General features: G+C 32.6%; 2 protein-coding genes across 2 annotated transcripts; one reads left to right on the plus strand and one right to left on the minus strand.

The window, feature by feature from the left end:
• The first annotated feature begins 1,325 nt into the window (after positions 1-1,325).
• On the plus strand, positions 1,326-7,381 carry LOC132605798 (asparagine synthetase [glutamine-hydrolyzing]). Its single transcript, XM_060319039.1, has 13 exons — positions 1,326-1,609; positions 2,918-3,056; positions 3,314-3,409; positions 4,145-4,286; positions 4,512-4,702; positions 4,839-5,000; positions 5,273-5,353; positions 5,441-5,662; positions 5,768-5,902; positions 5,985-6,065; positions 6,148-6,234; positions 6,336-6,443; positions 6,786-7,381. The coding sequence occupies exons 1-13, from the start codon at positions 1,530-1,532 to the stop codon at positions 7,032-7,034; spliced, it is 1,773 nt and encodes a 590-aa protein (XP_060175022.1). The 5' UTR covers positions 1,326-1,529; the 3' UTR covers positions 7,035-7,381.
• A 1,149-nt stretch (positions 7,382-8,530) lies between these two features.
• Positions 8,531-17,281, minus strand: LOC132605799 (protein PMR5-like). The gene is made up of 5 exons (XM_060319040.1): positions 16,866-17,281; positions 15,487-15,658; positions 14,498-14,676; positions 12,954-13,112; positions 8,531-9,135 (listed from the first exon to the last, which is right to left on the minus strand). Exons 1-5 carry the CDS (start codon positions 17,189-17,191, stop codon positions 8,799-8,801), a joined length of 1,173 nt encoding a protein of 390 aa, XP_060175023.1. The 5' UTR covers positions 17,192-17,281; the 3' UTR covers positions 8,531-8,798.
• Positions 17,282-18,689: the final 1,408 nt, after the last annotated feature.

The raw sequence follows: 18,689 nt of genomic DNA on the forward strand, positions 1-18,689 counted from the left end.
GTGCTGAAAAATATTTACACAATTATATCACTTATAAATAATTACAGCTAATTTTGATGATAAACATTAATGTATAACATCAAAATTTTGTTGAATAACGCATAATTGTAAGCTAAACTACGTACCGTAATAATGTAAAAAAAAAAGGTTTATACTATCAATGTTTAAAACATAAATTTAATCTAATTTGTATATTCAAAAACTTAAAGATCACTATTAAATAACGCCATCTGTCATTGTAAAGGTGGTCCCAGAATATTCCAGAACCGGAGTACTCAAAGATGCTAAGGTCGATTCCATTCTATTAATTAATTATTAAATTCGTAGAAATCAAAAGATTAATGATGTTAACAAATAGTATTATTAATCAATAAACACAAAAGAAATATAAATGTGAATGCATGGAAAAGAAGAAGATGAAAGCGAAAGAAATTAAAGCAACAAAAACGTCGCCGAGTGAAGTGACGTTTAACTTTTGAGTTTATAATTATATGCATTTGAGAGTAAATTGTTTTTCCATTATTAATAAATTTTAACTTTGATAATATTTGAGTTTATAATTATATGCATTTGAGAGTAAATTGTTTTTACATTATTAATAAATTTTAACTTTGATAATATTTCATCTATTATTTTTATTAAATTGTAAATTAATAAATATTAACCTATTATTTATATATTGATTGACATGATTACATAAGTAATTTTAATAAACATACACATAAAACTTAAAATCAAATAATGTTTATCAAGAAATACTTATAATTATTTAATAACTAATTTAATTTCATAAATATTTTTTATCAGGTTAACGAATTTTTGTATTAATTTTTACCTAGGTATTTAGTAATAATAAATTTATTTTTTATGTTCACTCGGTGTCCGAACTCTCTTTGAGATCCCAATTAATCCGGATTCACATCGAATAAGACTCATTAGAAAGACAACATTTACACGACTCGCTAGATATATTTTAAGCGACACAATAGTGTAAATATTATTTTACACGATCCATGTATATAAATTAAAAACTCGAAAAAGTGAAAAAGCTGAAAGTGAAAGAAAATAAAATCAAAGATGATCTTAGTATCTCAGTTGATTTGTTAACTGAACTTTCACTTTATTGGTAAGGATTTGATTCCCCATTTTATAATATCTCCGTTGTTTTCTCTTCTCCTACCGCCTATGCAATCAATAAATAGTTTCAAAAAAATAAAAAAATAAAAGCAAAGAAAACGTCGCCGCTTGAAATGAATGACGTAGTTAACTTATTGGTCCATGCTTGAGAAATGCCTATAAATTCGTGGCCATTTGGTTCTATCTTTGTATTATCTTTTGATTTGTTGTGCAAATCACTACCTACGTGTTCTCTTGTCCCAAAATCTTGCAAACTTCCCATCATTTTCCTCTCTCATTTTCTCTCTCTTTAATATCTGCTTTGCTTTGTCAGTATTACATCCATTTATAAGTCTCATATATATCCATTTAAAGTTATTTTATCTCTGTATATTAAGTAGTGATCGATCATCATGTGTGGAATCTTGGCTTTGTTGGGTTGTCCTGATGATTCTCAGGCCAAAAGGGTTCGAGTTCTTGAGCTCTCTCGCAGGCAATTTCTCTTTCATTTCTCTTTTAATGATCATTTTATATCAAGGTCCATATATTTAGCAGACGTAACATACTATACTTTCATCCTTTTTTTTTTTTCTTGTTTTAAATATCGATTTGTCAGCTTTTCCACCTTATTTATGTTCTTATATGGCTCTAGTTTTCTTTATTTTATGCATAATAAGCTAAACGAATAAGAGTTTGTGTTGACGAGCCACGGAACGAGAGACAGATTCAGAATTTTAAATTTAAAGATTCTTGATCATGATTTATTTTGCTTACGGGTTCTGGATAAAAGAGAAATTCTTAACGAAAATATAGGGTCTGAAACCAGAGCTATTGGTTTTTGACCTGTGACTTTAAGGTGTAGATCTGCCACTGTACCAGAGACAAATTCAAAACCTGGAGCTTATTTATTTTTAAACTTTTATTTTGCATACTTATATATGTACTTATATTATTTAATTTAAGTTGAAAGTAATGGATTTAGTCCAATCCATAATGATCATGGTAGAGTTTATGTTGCATATTTTTGTCTGTTTTGCACCCTTTGTTTAATGTTCTTGCATTGCTCTAGCTTCTTTATGAATATTCAATACCCCTAGTAAGCTATAGTGGAGTCTATATATGTTGATGTAACTGACTTTAGTTGGCAGTGCTTGTTTGGAAACCTGAATTAAAAACAAGATTAAAACGTTTTGATAGACACAATGATATTAATTATCACGAACGTGGGACCTAAATGATTATTAAAATTTTCTTGGACCGTCCGTTACTATATATGACCTGTTATTGATGCTGATGGGGCGAAAACCTTAATACGACACGTCATTTCTGTGTCACAAGTCCTTTTTATCATTCTTTCATCCCTTATGAACAAGACAAACTCCATATACAACGTTACAGGCGAATTTAAAATTTATCCGTAATAAATTTAATATTTAAATTTTTTGTCACTGAGCTATTGTGCTTTTGAAATTATGAGTTCAAAATTTAATATTTATTCAAAAATATTGCCTTTAGTTGAACTCATTAAACTCGGTGTTACATCAGCCTCTGAGTACACCAAGGGTGGTTAGCATCATCCAAACCCAACAGTTTTGACAAGGGACATATATATATATAATAATCATTGAAACATTCACAAATAGTACTAGATCTGAACCTTTAATTTAGAAGTTTAATGTTGATAATCTTAAAGGTCGAACCTATTAAAATCTCTATTCAACCTTTAAGCACAGATGACATATATAAACATGATATCTTATCAAAAACAAAGTTTAATTTTGGTAACAATATGATCATATAGGTTGAAGCATCGTGGACCAGATTGGAGTGGGATATATCAACATGGGGACTTTTACTTGGCACATCAACGTCTAGCCATTATCGACCCTGCTTCTGGTGATCAACCTCTGTTTAACGAAGACAAAAAGATTGTTGTTACTGTGAGTGCCTCTAATTTTACCTTCCCCCCCCCCCCCCCCCCCCCCTTTCTACTGTTGCGTTGTTTTAGACCTATGTTGCTTGGACCATCTAAAAATATTGTTGCACCCATCGGATTCGTAAAATAAAAACCACTATTTTTGGAGGATCTGACATGCACCCTTCAATATTTTTGAAGAGTCGGAAGCAACGTAGTTTTAGACTATTTAAGGCTGAAAACTTTGAATATTTCATGATTGATTTGTGTGTCATTTTGCAGGTTAATGGAGAGATCTATAATCATGAGCAGCTTCGTAAACTTATGCCTAATCACAAGTTCAGGACTGGAAGTGACTGTGATGTTATTGCTCATCTTGTGAGTATATAGTCTACTTTATCATCAACCAACTTAGGCTAGTGCAAACACCATTGTTTATAGCCCAATTCAACTAAAAGACATAATGGATCTTTACACAAATAGTCGGCTGGATTTCATTGTTTACCTTTTCTAACCAGTATACATAGATTATACACCAATTATATACGATTATATAATATACATGAATTATACATTTGTCGACTATTTTTAGTTTAAGAGATTAGATGAGCGGCTATTTAGGTTGATTTTTCAAGATATAAGTTGGTCAGCCTCGAACTCATGCATTTTCAGCTTATAAGCAGTTTTGGTTCGATCAAGATATTTTCTATTTTTTGTTATTCCCAAAATACCCTTCAATATCAAATCCCTCTCTCTCTCTCTCTCTCTCTCTCCATTCCATTTTCCCCATATTCTCTTTTCCATGTTAAGATACCTTTGAATCTACATTTTTTGTGAATAAATATTAAGGGCTTTTAAGTTATTGTAACAGAAAAGTACTATTCTTGTTATCAAATACACCAGTTGCTTATTACCAATTTGAAAACTTCTATATCCAAACATGTAACTTCTCATTTACTAAATCAGTTTTAGCACGTATAAGTGTTTTTATTAGCACTCCATGTTTATCGGATAGATCAAACAGGCTCATATATAGTGGTAACATCTAGAAAGTACTTTACTGTAAGTTAGAACAAATTATATAGTGTCTGATAGTCAATATGTATTGATCAGTACGAAGAATATGGAGAAAGTTTTGTGGACATGCTGGATGGTGTGTTCTCTTTCGTATTGTTGGATACGCGCGATAACAGCTTTCTTGCTGCCCGTGATGCCATCGGAATTACACCCCTCTATATTGGATGGGGACTTGATGGTAAGTTTTTTCTGTACAATTTTCCAAATAGAAATTAAAACGGAGTTATTCCAATTGACACTACTAAAAACTGGAACTAAAGTGTAGCTAAATAGAAAAATCCATCACTAATCCTATTTAGCAATGCATTATCAAAAAAATCTGTTAGCCACGAGCAATTTAACTATTGAAGAATTTTGATACATGTTATTTATTTGGTATTTATCATGCTATTATGTGTCACAGGATCTGTGTGGATATCATCTGAGCTAAAGGGCTTGAACGATGATTGTGAAAATTTTGAAGCTTTCCCTCCCGGACACTTGTACTCTAGCAAGAATGGCGGGCTTCGTAGATGGTACAATCCCGCTTGGTTCTCCGAGGCTATACCTTCCACTCCTTATGAGCCTTTAGTCCTGAGGCGTGCCTTCGAAAATGTGAGAATTTGTTATTATTTGTATTAGTTTGGGATGAAATGAATCTAGCATATGATCTAGGTTGTTTCCCTTTCGACTTTGGACTCTGTCTGCACAAACGATCTATCGTTATCTCTAACGAGTGGTTATTTTGCAGGCTGTTATCAAACGGTTGATGACCGATGTCCCCTTTGGGGTTCTGCTTTCGGGGGGACTTGATTCGTCTTTGGTTGCTTCTGTCACTGCTCGATACTTGGCTGGAACAAACGCTGCAAAGCAATGGGGAGCACAACTTCATTCCTTCTGTGTTGGTCTCGAGGTCAGTCAATCAGTCTTGAGTGACGAAGATATAGAGCGAGTTTTATAGGTTCAACCGAACTAAGTCCTTTTGGCTCAAGCTATATATAAACATATCCAAAAAAATTATAAGATGGATATATATATAATAAAACACACATTTTGTGCCTATTGACAGTTGATATTGGATTCACCTTTGGTGTTGAGACTTCTATAACAGAAAATAGATTGTAGGTAGTTTGAGCATCTTTAATTCCTCAATTCCAATTTCCGTATTTTTTTGGTGGCTAACAGGGCTCACCAGATCTCAAGGCTGCAAGAGAAGTTGCTGACTTTTTAGGAACTGTTCACCACGAGTTTCACTTCACTGTTCAGGTTTGTAAACCACTGTGTTGCTTTGATTTTGATCGCGGGTTTATCTTCTCTTTTCCTGTTGGCAAACAATGTGTCTCATGTTTGCAGGACGGAATTGATGCTATTGAAGATGTTATTTACCATATCGAGACATATGATGTAACAACGATAAGAGCAAGCACTCCTATGTTCCTTATGTCGCGTAAGATCAAATCACTCGGGGTGAAGATGGTCATATCAGGTGAAGGTGCCGATGAAATTTTCGGTGGCTACTTGTACTTCCATAAGGCTCCCAACAAGGAAGAATTCCACAAGGAAACATGTCGCAAGGTAATAAAACATTTATTGGAATACTGCATTTCTTGTTTCAAACCTCGTTGAGACAGGACAAGATTTTTTTAAAATGCTGATCCTGTTCTTCGTTCATACGCACAGATAAAAGCACTTCACCAATATGACTGCTTAAGAGCAAACAAGGCAACATCAGCGTGGGGCTTAGAAGCTCGAGTACCATTTTTGGATAAAGAGTTCATCAACGTTGCCATGAGTATCGATCCTGAATCCAAGATGGTAAGAAACTAAGCTCGAATCGTTGATGACTAGTAGTATAACTGGATCTGCTCTCTCTATAACTTGTTTTCATCCATTTCAGATTAAACACGATCAAGGTAGGATCGAGAAATGGGTTCTTAGGAAGGCGTTTGATGATGAGGAGCATCCCTATCTCCCAAAGGTCGAAAATCATATTTTTCGTGCTGATTTGTCAATAATTATGGACCAGAATTAACATGTTTCTCCTGTTATGTGCCCTGCAGCATATTCTGTACCGGCAGAAAGAACAATTCAGTGATGGCGTAGGCTATAGTTGGATTGATGGGCTCAAAGCACACGCCGACCAACATGTGAGCTTCCTAACTAAATCTGAAACTATTACAATGTTATCGTTCAATTTTCGTTGTGTTTTTACTGTCAGCTGATCTTGGAAACAATTCGTGTCTCTTAGGTGACCGATAGGATGATGCTTAATGCTGCAAATATCTTCCCTCATAACACTCCGACTACAAAGGAAGGATACTATTACAGGATGATTTTTGAGAGGTTCTTCCCACAGGTAATATTAGGCGAGACCTTAAAATTGAAACACTAATACCATATACGAACATCTTATCAGGAGTAAAGTGGAAAGTTTAAAGTTCCAGATTTCCCAAATGTAGTATGGTGTCGGTTCTTTTTCGAATAGACTATAAACGAAAGAGTATCATACAAAATGGAATAGGAAATAGAGGGAGTCTATTTCTTAAATCGAAACACTAATACCATACCTACAACAACAACCCAGTGAAATCCCACAACGTGGGGTCTGGGGAGGGTAGAGTGTACGCAGACCTTACTCCTACCAAGGTAGGACGGCTGTTTCCGAGAACTAATACCATACCTGTTGTTGGATTTTCAGAACTCGGCAAGCCTAACTGTTCCTGGAGGACCAAGTATAGCTTGCAGCACAGCTAAGGCTATTGAGTGGGATGCTTCTTGGTCGAACAATCTTGATCCTTCCGGTAGGGCTGCCATCGGTGTACATAACTCGGCTTATGATGATCATCTATCGGGTATTTCTAACGGAAATTCGGACCCAACGATCATTGATAAAGTGCCAAGGATGGTAGGAGTGCGCACTGCTGCGGAGCTCACAATAAGGAGCTAACACTATGTTTGAAATATTAAGTATTATTATTGTTATTATTATTACTATTATTGTTATTATAGGAAGGAGCAGCATGTCTTTTAGATAATTCTGCTGCATAAAATTAAAGAGCATTTGGGTCAATGTTAAACTAGAATAAAAGATCACAACCATATGGAGGTTTTAAAGATCTTGAGTGAGCACCACTAATGTTGCAAGTTGTGGGCTCTAGTTGATTCCTAGTTGCTTCTTATGTATAATTGTACTGTTTTTCATTTTACCTTTGACTCTATTTGCACTATATAGAAAGGTGAAATAATGTGGATGGTATGTATTTGTAGATATATATATCAGAATGTCTTTGTGGACTTTTGGAATGTTGGTATATGTGAACTTCTTGTTTTAGTCATCCTGCCTCTGTTCAATCGCTACATAGACACATAATTTCTCACCCTGTGAGGTGGCGTTTGAGTTCAGTTGCTTCTGGTCTAATATGTTATCGATAGCAATAGAGGTTTTTTCAGTTTGTCGGTCCTCGATTGGGCCACTGATTCTTCCTCGCAAACCTTTCATCCTCATTGTCTAGCTCTCTCATAGTCCAAAGCTAATTTAGAGTACATGTCCATTTCTTTGTGACCCCCTCCCCCCTTTCCCCGAACAAAGGTAATTTGTTCATCCTTTAGTTAAACAACAATAACAACATACCCAATGTAGTCCCATAAGTGGGGTCTGGGGCTGTTCATGCTTCAGTTCTGGCTAATTCAATATATAATCATCTTGCTTTCTTCTATTATATGTTAAAGCGAAGGGCGAAAGCCTATTTAATCATATGCGTAACATAAGAATCACACTTGTAAACGGTGGATAATTAGCTAGAGTAGGGTGCTGTGGTGAGACTGACTCCAAAAATGGGGGAAATTGGCCACATCGAAATTTTCCACTATCCATTTCCATGTTTAGTGGCAGCATCGGCCCATGACATAATGGCTGATTCAGAATTTAGAAGTTGTGAGTTCTGAACTGAGAGAATGATCCCTTAAAATTTTATATATACGTTTTTTTCGGACATTCTTGACACTGTTTCGATTTCTTCTTTTCTTTTGAGCCGAGGATCTATTGAAACAACGTCTCTACCCATAAAGGTACATAGAGGTAAGACCTGCGTATATCCTACCCTTCCCAGACCACGCTTGTGAGATTACGCGGGATATGCTGTTGTTGTTGTACTTATTTTTCAGACATATTAGAGGATCGATCTCAAAACAATATGTTTTGTTGGATTTACGAACCCATTGATGGATCTGGCACTGTGTAAGTAATGTCAGTGTGGCTACTTCTAACAAGGCGGCCCATTTTTCTTGGACCACTTGTCAAGGAGCAACAATTCAACCAAAAAAGCTAACAAAGAAAACCATTGTCAAAATCACATTGAATGGATTAGCTCACCAACTGAATGGATATGGATCATATGACCTAAGTTCAATAAATTGGACCACAAATAGTGAATAATAACAAAATGAACAAGATAGTTTTCTTTAGCATTTACACCCCAACAGGAATTAAAACTTTACCAAGTACATGTTTGATCTTTGTAGAGTTAAAATTTTGTACTGTTTCCTAAAATGAATTGCATCAATTGCCAGCAAAACATATAAAGAGGAAAATATTAAAACACTAAGACAAATGACTAGAATTACCTATAACTTCATCGTTAATCCGACGGATTTTGTTGTTTAACTGCAGAATTTGTCCGTCGTTAACTCATGTATTTTTTAGTAGTGGAAGCTAGAAGAAAAGGGCAGTGTAAAAGAGTTGGTTCCAAGTATCAGGCAAACCAGCAATGCACCAATGACTACAATCAGCAGAGTGATCAGGATTTGCTCTTTGCTCTGAAGTGAGTGCACCACTATAGATAGAAGGGTGTGCATCTTTTCTCATAGCTGATAGAAATGTTATGTCCAAGAGAAATGGAGGGTTGTTCATGTCCCTCATCACAGCCTGCATCACCCTCATTTGATCCGGGTACGTGCCCGGATACGTCGTGCCGGTCATCGGCACGGTCTCGCCGTAACAGCTTCTCGCGGAGGACGCCACCGACGCGTCGGTGGTCCAATCGCTTGGGCTGCCATAATTGACAAAGAATTAGTATAGGCCTATGAATTAGTATAGGCCTATAGGGTAAAATTCACAAATACTCACTTTTCAATTCTTAATTCTTGCAATTAAAACATAATCACTATCATGAAGTTTTAATTTCCAGAAGTGAAATTTCATGATAGGGCTATTTTTTGGTTACAAGGCTGGAAGGTGGTTAACCCGCATTATTACTGTGTTAGCATATCATATCATTCATTGTATTGTATAGAGCGTATCAACTAACCGACTATTATTATATCATGCAATATTCTGTTAACTATTAATTGAAGGGAATGTTTGACGCAAACGGTAAGAGCTGTCACCGTGTGATTAAAAGGAGAAGTGTCAAGAAAATAACTACCTTTTTTTATTATAAAATATTGTGCTAACCGCCTCATTGAAATTTCAAATTGTTTAGATAGAAATGGGTTGCTTATTCATTATAGAGCAGCAACATACGGTCAGATCCGATTCTTTCTCATAGATCAGGCACGTAAAATATTTTATCAGTCGAATTATAATATCCTTGCTTATTTAGATACCATATAAGATTAGATTAACAGTTCAACTAAAAAGTTTAAAATTATTTTATATGTTCCCAACTCTCAACGTGATACGTAAATAGTGCATAATTGTCTATCAAGCAGTTTTGAGTAGGGGTGTACAAAGTAAACCGACAAACCGCACCAAATCGATAAACCGAGTCAAATCGAGAAAAAAACCCAACTAGTGGTTTGGTTTGACTTGGTTTGGTGTTAGGAAAAAAAAACCCGACCATAATTGGTTTGGTTTGGTTTTAACTAAAAAAAGTCAAACCGAACCAAACCAACCCGACATTACATGTATTCAATTTTTAAAATATTTTATACATAAAAATATTTATTTGTAAAGTAATTTATAAATATTTCTTAAATTTTATCGTAATTTTTTATCTATTATCATATTATTCAAGCTTGAACTTAGAATTTTGAATGTCAATAAGTTTTATATCCTATGGATGTTAGTAACTCAAATAAAGTCCAAACCAAAACCAACTCAACACTAATCCTAACAAAAGAAATTCAATTTATCACTAGAAATGACAATAATGTTGGATATCTATTCTTTAGTTTTGCACAATTGATTTAGAGAGTAAATATACATAATTTAAGTTTTTTTTTCTTTGTCATATAATTAATACTTATTTTAGCATGACTTAGTATTTTTAGATTATGGTCATTTTCTTTTATGGCTTGTTAATTAGCAATATTTATTTTAACCGATTATATTAGCTTTTGTTGAATGTTTTAATACAATGTCATAACTCTTCTCACATTTTGTGTTATTTTCTTAATGAACACCTTAATTATATAATTGTATCTTACTAGGACTAAAGAAATATTTAAAGTAAAAGTTATATGTTTTGTATCAAAACTATTCCGAAAAAAAACCCGAAAAATCCGAGAAAACCGAACAACCCGAGAAAACCCGAGGTTGAAAAACCCGAATTTTATTGGTTTGATTTGGTGTATAAATTTTAAAACCCGACGCAATTAATTTGATTTAATGTTTAAAAAATCCGAACCAACTCGATCCATGTACCCCTAATTTTGAGTTTTGGAGTTTCCCACATGTGGAAAGCTATAAAATCATATGTCAATATGCCACCAGCAGACAAGTGACAAAACAAGTCATTAACTGCTCCTACAATGGGCCAATAATAATGCTTTATATTTTATGTTGCGATTGTTCTAGTACGATTATTATTATTATTATTATTATGGCCTAACAACTAAACGGTGTGACAACTGACTTTTAACTCTTCTTTTCTCAACATTATCTATGCATCATTTCCTCTATTGTACAAGTACTCTACCCCCACCACACACACATTTTGGCTTCTAACCAGCCGGTATGCTTGTTTTGGAATTTTGATTAATAGATTCACGTGATTATCCATAAAATAAAAAAAAATATTCTCTATCAGAAATATTTATATTCCAAGAATTCAAGTTCTAGACCTTTGATTAAATATGAAAATATTGGTTTAGGATAAATTGTGAAATTATCACAGGGATATTTTTGACATTCATGCAAAACATTAAGGGAACCATAGTAATTAAAGGTTATATAGTGGTATTTGGATTTAAAAATATGTTAGTTCTGTGAACAAACAATAGTTGGAAAACATTCATTTGTTTTGTTTGGAATATAAAGTATTTGAAGCGTTGTTTCGCAAATATTTATGCTGGATTACGTGTTTTCGTGAACAAAATGCTACAGATATAACTGACAAATTTATTAAAGTATCAATCATCAAGAGACATTATCATGTGAAAATTACAATTATTGATGAAATAAATGTATCATAATTGAACTAATCGATTATTATGATAGTCCAATAATATTTGTAGTCAAAGTGCTTATTTTGACTTCTGCTTTAATTCAACTTTTAAAAACAAAATCGCATGTTATACAACTGTGTTTGCTCCAAAACTTTGAAGAGAGGTTTCAATTAATTCATCAATTTTTGCAAAAAATACCATTTGTCAACTGAACGCCAAGAAATTTTCTTCTTCTTTTTCTCTCCAGTTTTTGCAACTAAGTTATATTTGCTGAAAATCCCTTTTTTCCCTTGGCGTTTGGTTCAAAAACAAATTTTGCAAAAGTTGATATTTCATTTCACAAATAAGTTTTTCAAATTTTGAAGAAACTGTTAACTTTCACAAATGTCTTTAAACTTCAAATAATTTTTTTTTCTTTTAATTTCCACTTCACATCTTATCCAAAAGCTTTAAATACTTTTCAAATTATGTCGGGTTGTCCAACTTGGAGTGTGCTACCTAATTTTAAAAGCTATGATGGGGCAAGGTCCCGTAGGACTTATAGCCTATTTGGCCAAACTTATTTTCTCCCTAAAAGTACTTATTTTTTCAATAAGTGCTTATTTGAAAAAAAGTGAAGTGTTTGACCAAGCTTTTGGGAGAAAATAAGTGCTTCTGGGGAGTAGCAGAAGCAGTTTTTCAGAAGCTAAAAAAAACAGCTTTTGCTCAAAAGTATTTTTTTGAAAAGTACTTTTGAGGAAAATACAAATAGAAGCACTTTTTAAAAGCTTGGTCAAACACTAATGACGGCTCAAAAGTACTTTTTAAATTAATTGGTCAAACACATACTGTTTTTCGCCAAAAGTGCTTTTTTTGAAAAGTACTTTTAAAAAAAAGTACTTTTTAAAATAAGTTAATTTTAGAAGCTTGGCCAAACGGGCTATTAATTAACTACTAAAACTTTTTTGTTTTTACCTTGACAATTTACACATCCATTTTTATTTATCAAGCTTATCATTAGACACGATTTAAAATAAAATAAAATTAAAACCATGATCTAAAATATTTCATAATATTCATGTGTTATAATTTTTGAAACTTGTGTCCTTAATATTTCATAATATTTGTTTGATTATAAAAGCTTGTCCTTAAGGTTAAAATAGAAAATTCAAGTTAAATTGTTTCCAAATTGATAAGGATTCCTTTTTCAGAACGGACTAATAAAATAATATTGATTCAAATTCAAGTTAAATTGTTTCCAAATTGATAAGGATTCCTTTTTCAGAACGGAATAATAAAATAATATTGTCATTCTACTTTGAAACGGAGGGAGTACTAAAGTGAGTCGATAAGCAAGTTTACAACTTCCACCTTTAGTTGATGTCTCGGCCTCCAAAGAATGAAAAATATTTTGATAGAGAGGTTTTAATTCGAGAGGAAAAAGTGATTAAATAAAAAATGGCAAATTTGGAGAAGAAAAAGTGAGAGAGGGTTGACATACTTGTAATGTGTAGGTGAAACACCCTGAAAGAAGAGTCTTGTTCTACTTTTGTCAATATTTGCATCAATCCATCTTGCCCATGTCCTTAAGCCTCGTTCTAGTGCCACCAGCCTATCCATATCTTGATACAATTTGCCTCCTAAATCCATGTAGTCCCACCTGCATATTACCACATTTTCACCATTTAATTTCCACCATAATTCATGTCAACCACTGTCACACTTCATTGTCCTAACTTCATTTGATTCTCAACTATACAGTTTGAAAAAGAAAATGTAGTAACATCTTTTCAAAAGTTCACAATAGTAACATCAATTTTTCAGGCATTTACTTATGACAATTGAGAAAAAAAAATTAGCTTTATTTCGGTGAGACTAACATGATATTCAAAGATGTGGAGATTTCAATTATATACGGCGACAGATGGAAGACAGTAGATACCCGATAGACTATTCAAAGTATCCACAAACTGACCCGATTCCCAATGTTATTAAAAAAAATTCTCCCTCTATTTCATTTTACATCTATTAATTAGACTAGACATGAAGTTTAAGTATATAAACTAAGTACTCCTCTAATGTATGAAAATGAATTAATTTTATTGTCTTAATTTAAAAATGTATCAAAATAACCTTAATTTTTTTGGTGATCTTAAGCATATCATGTAGGATATTGGAATTAAAAAATTACTATTTAAACAAACTAAAAATAAAAATATGAGAGATAAATTGCGACTGACAAAGTTTACTAATTGAAATTCTAGAGAAGAGAAGAAAGAAGCAATGAATGGCAAAAAGTGAATCTGGGTCAGTATATTATCCTTCGAGATATATAATGATTGGCAGTAGATATCAAGTATCTATTAGTAGAATATTAGAAGTATGCACAAACCGATCGAAAGGTCATTGTTATTAAAAAGAATACTACCTCTATTTCGTTTTAGGTTTCTTAATTTGACTAACACGAAGTTTAAGAAAATAAAAAATATTTTTAAATATTATAATCTTAAATTAAAGATGTATATAATATATATCAAAAGACCCTTAATTATTTTTGTGATCTTAAATATGTCAGATAGGAATTAAAGTGTTGCTCAGTATACAAGTTTTAAAAGAAACTAAAAATGAAACTAACACAAATAACACCACAAGAAAAATAAGAAAAGTGACGGAAGAATTCATCGCAATTTAATCATAAATTCGACTTTGTAAAGGATTCTCAGCCTTCATATATTCGCTCGTCGTAAAAATTTTGTGACAAAATAATGTCTCTGTCACAAAAATTTGAGTTGAAATGTTCTCTTTGTTAAAGACTAATTTTGCTAATCAGCCCCAAAATATTTGTTATACAATTTTGTATTTTTCTTATAGTTTAAATTGCAACCGACAAAAAATATTTGCCACGGTTTTGTATTTTTCTTTATAGTTTAAATTTAAATTGCAACCGACAAAGTTTAACTCCATATGAGATTCTAAAGAAAGGGAAAAAGTAGAGCAAATGAATGTCAAAAAGTGAATGTGGGATTGTGGGGCAAGTAATATTACCCTTGGAGAGCCCCTTTGTGAGTCCACCAATGGCCAGTATTGAAAGAAAGCACATCTACACCTTTCCAAGCATTGGCATTCTTGGATACATCATCCAATCTTAGAATTCTCTTCCCTTGCACTAAGTCTATGTCCACCAGATAAGGTGTTCTGTAAAATGATACAGATACTCCATAGTCCTGCAGACACATATCAACCAATTTTAAGGCCAAATTGGAGTGTCAACTAGAACACTAATCAATTTGTCAACGATAGAAACATATATTCCTGTCCGTTTTATTTATGTGTTACTCCTATTTTCTAATTAGTAATTCATTCCAAAAGAATGTCATATTTCTAATGAAACATCTCTCCACTTTAATTTAAAATTCATGCCGAGTGAAACTATGTCACATATATTAGAACTTGAAGGAATATATATAAAGATGTACACACTGAGAGTGTAGGAAATGTTTACACTATTTGTATTTTCTGATATGTTATAGCAAGTTATGTGTCCTAATTTCTAAGTTACTAATCCAGCTTATTATGACTAACCTTTTAGGTGATCTCATAGTGTAAGAATTTTGTTTGTACAGTCAACGCACAATATTTAAACTTTTTTTGCATTTAAGAGTTTAAGTGCCACGTTGTGACTGCACAAACTATATTTACGTAATCAGATCACCTATAAGGTAATAACCCTTATAATTGATAACATGATAAACTTTAAAAATAGTTTGTTATCATAAGTTCAACAACATTAATAATATAAAAAAATATTCACTACAAAAAAAAAAAAAATTAGCTATGACCTTCGTCGCTAAATTGCTCGTAGCTAACAGAACTTTTTGATAATCTATGCTAATCCTATTCGCGACGAATTTTTTTGTTTAGGTATAAAATTTGTTAGATGGTAATTTCTATTTTCTTAATAGTGATTATATTATCGATATATATAACTTAAATCCTATATATATAATTAATGAGAGAGAATGAAAAAGACTAACCAGGAATTTGAAAGTAGAGATAGGGTCACCAGTGATCATCTTTGTTTGAGCTCGTGGGACTGCTGCTGATATCATACAAATCAATGACTGCCATTGGTTCCTTCCTAATGAATCTCCCACATACATCACTGTCTTCCTTCTCATTCTCATCAAAAAGTCTATCCCATTGAACCTACCAAAAAAACAAAAACAAACCCAAAAAGTTACAAACTAAAAAAAAAAAAATGTAAATTACACTATTAATCAAAAGTCAAGTACATGGAATTGTCATATTATATACTCTATTTGTCCTAATTGATGTGATACTTTCGCTTTTCGAGATTTAAACTGTATGAACTTTGACTAATATTTTAAGATATATTTTTTCACCAAATTGATATGATAAAAGTTGCAACTTGTAACACTTTTCATGTAGTTTTCAAATATATAGATTTTAATTTTAAAATATTGAGTTAATTTTTTTAAATTAAACTGGCACCCTTTCATTAATCACGAAACATGGTACAGAGCTGAGGGAAAACTTCCCTAATCTACTTTCAGAGACTGGTATAATCTAATTCAATTTGGCTTTAATATTTAGATTGGTATAATCTAATTCAATTTAACTTTAAAATTTAGTCAAAGTGATATACGAAAGCGAATAGTACTAGTATCACATACTTGAGATAAACGGAGTAGTAAGTATGATCTGGTAATAGACGCCAATTACAAATATATCTATGAAAAACTAACAATCAACAAATATTAAACTCGGTAACTCATAATTTGAAAGTACGACGATCGAGTTCAATCATAAGAACCTAATAGCTGAACTCATTATATTTAGATCTTGAATACATTTGTAGTAACATGAAAGAAAAGCTAAGTAAATAGCTAAAATAAGTCAAATTACGTCCACAGTATAAAAACTGTTACATTATCATACTAAGGTAACTTAAATCTATACTAAGGTAAAAACCATTCAAAGACGGAAACCATATTTAAGAACTAAATTTCGAACCCATCAAATTCAAACTATGAATCAGCTCTGATTAGTAACATAAAAAGAAGATAAATAAACAACTAAAACTGGTTAAATTACATCTTCATAAGTAAGAAGTTATTATTGGTGCATATAACTTAAATCTAAAACTATAAAAGAAAAGCATTGAAAGATGGAAACTTTATTCAAGAACTAACATGCTTCTCATTAATGACATGATAATAAGGTTAGTAAACAGCTAAAATCGGTCAAATTACATTGATATCATAAAAAAAGCAGTCAAAGACTGGAACTTTATTCAAGAAATAAAGGTCCAACCCAGCTAATTCAAAACAAAAAAAAAAAAAACACATTCAAAGATTGAAACTTTATTAAAGAAAAAAGATTTTTCCAGTACCTTGGAATTTCACAATTTGCTGGTTTCCATCTATATTTGAGGTAATCAGTATCAGGTCTTCCATACATTTGACAATTAAATTGTGAATCAATAATTGGACAAGAAGAAGATTGATACAATGGATAAGTTTCATCATAAACCCAAGTACCCTTAAACAAAGCACATGAAGTTAAATTTGCCAAAAGCCTTGGCTTTTTATGAATTTGTTTATTTTGGTGGTTCTTTAAAGATGCTAATGAAAATACATAGGAAAATTGTAGTAAAAAAAGACATATTAGAAATCTAAAGGAAAATGATTTAGTTGTAGTAGAAGAGAGAAGATTCATTGGAGAAAATTGAAAGGAAGGGATATAATAGTAGCAGAGAATAACAGAGAAAGAGAAAAAAAAAATGAGGGAAGTTGAAGAAAGAATGTTATAAATGCATGTGCTAGTATACCATATTATAAAGGGAAAGAGGAATGGGCAAGGGAAGGAATGGGAATTTTTGTTGTTTAGTGTGCATGTGAAGATAAAATTGATTCCAAGAATCATAGTGGATTCAGAATTTTAAAGGGATTTTTACATAAATAACCAGTTATATTTACTGTTTACTTTCTTTAGTAGGTATACGTAAATTATACGTTGTTATACACTAATTATACATATATTATATATCACATTCACCGGGTATTATTAGATTAAGGGGTTGGGCGAGCAGCTATTCAGATTAAGGTTAATTCTTCGACTTGTTAAAATAGCAATAAATGCAAAGTATCTCTGCAGAGAGTAATATAGACTTCTTCCATTGTATAATGGTGTTTGACTAAACACAATTTTAAAGAAAAAAAACTTTTTAAAATGTTGTAAAAATATTGATAATTGGAAAATTTACTACTTATTATAGCCTCTTTGCTTTGGTTTTTGTGCCCTTTATCTATGATGTGAGGCTATTCTTGGTGTGTATTGTCATTATTTCAGGTGCATCAAGTCATGAAGAGAATTGAGACCAAACCAAGTGAAAACGAGGCAAAAAGAGCTGAAAAGAAGAACTGAATTTCTGCCCAGTGAAATACCCTTTGTGATCGCGATGTGTACTCGCGTAATCGCAAAGTCACGCGTGTCAAACTTCATGCGTTCCTGTGGGACCTGCCCGCGATCGCGATGAAGGATTTCTGGGTGAATTTGGAAGTCTTGGAATTTCACGATTTTTCATCCCAAACCACATAAAACTCGACCAAACCTCTTGGAAACACATCTTTGGCAGAAAACACAAGTTTTGGAGGCTAGGGTTTTTGCACCACACTTTGGGGTTGAAGATTTTGGTTGAGAACTTTCTTAAACCATTAAAGTGTTTGATTTCTTGTTTTGCTTATGTATTGAATGATTTTTATTGCTAATGAAGTGAGTTAATGTTGTTTTAGTAAATCTTGTTCTTTAATGTTTCTTAAGGGATTAGCTAACCCTAAGACCCGCCCATTTACTTGGATTTGAGCTCGGAAGAGGAAAATTGAGGTTGGGAAAGATAATTAACAAGAATTTGGAGCTTTAAACCTCATCTAACAACTTGAGCTAGGAATAAAAAAGTTACTTGAGATTATATTGATTGTGCTTGATATCACACTCTAAGGCTTGGAAAAGCTTAGAGTAAAATTCATTGATTTGGTTGGAAGACTTTCAATGAGATTTTAGAAATCATTATCTAATTAGCATAAACTCACTCTTAGTTGTAAAGTCGTGAAATACATTGGATCGTCACTTAAGCGTAATTTCCTTTGTAGCCATACTTGTGGCCATTGATCATTTTACCCCCTTTCTAGTTAGTTTTGTGAAACCAAAAAAATCA

Source organism: Lycium barbarum, chromosome 8, assembly GCF_019175385.1.
Source record: "Lycium barbarum isolate Lr01 chromosome 8, ASM1917538v2, whole genome shotgun sequence".
Taxonomy (NCBI): domain Eukaryota; kingdom Viridiplantae; phylum Streptophyta; class Magnoliopsida; order Solanales; family Solanaceae; genus Lycium; species Lycium barbarum.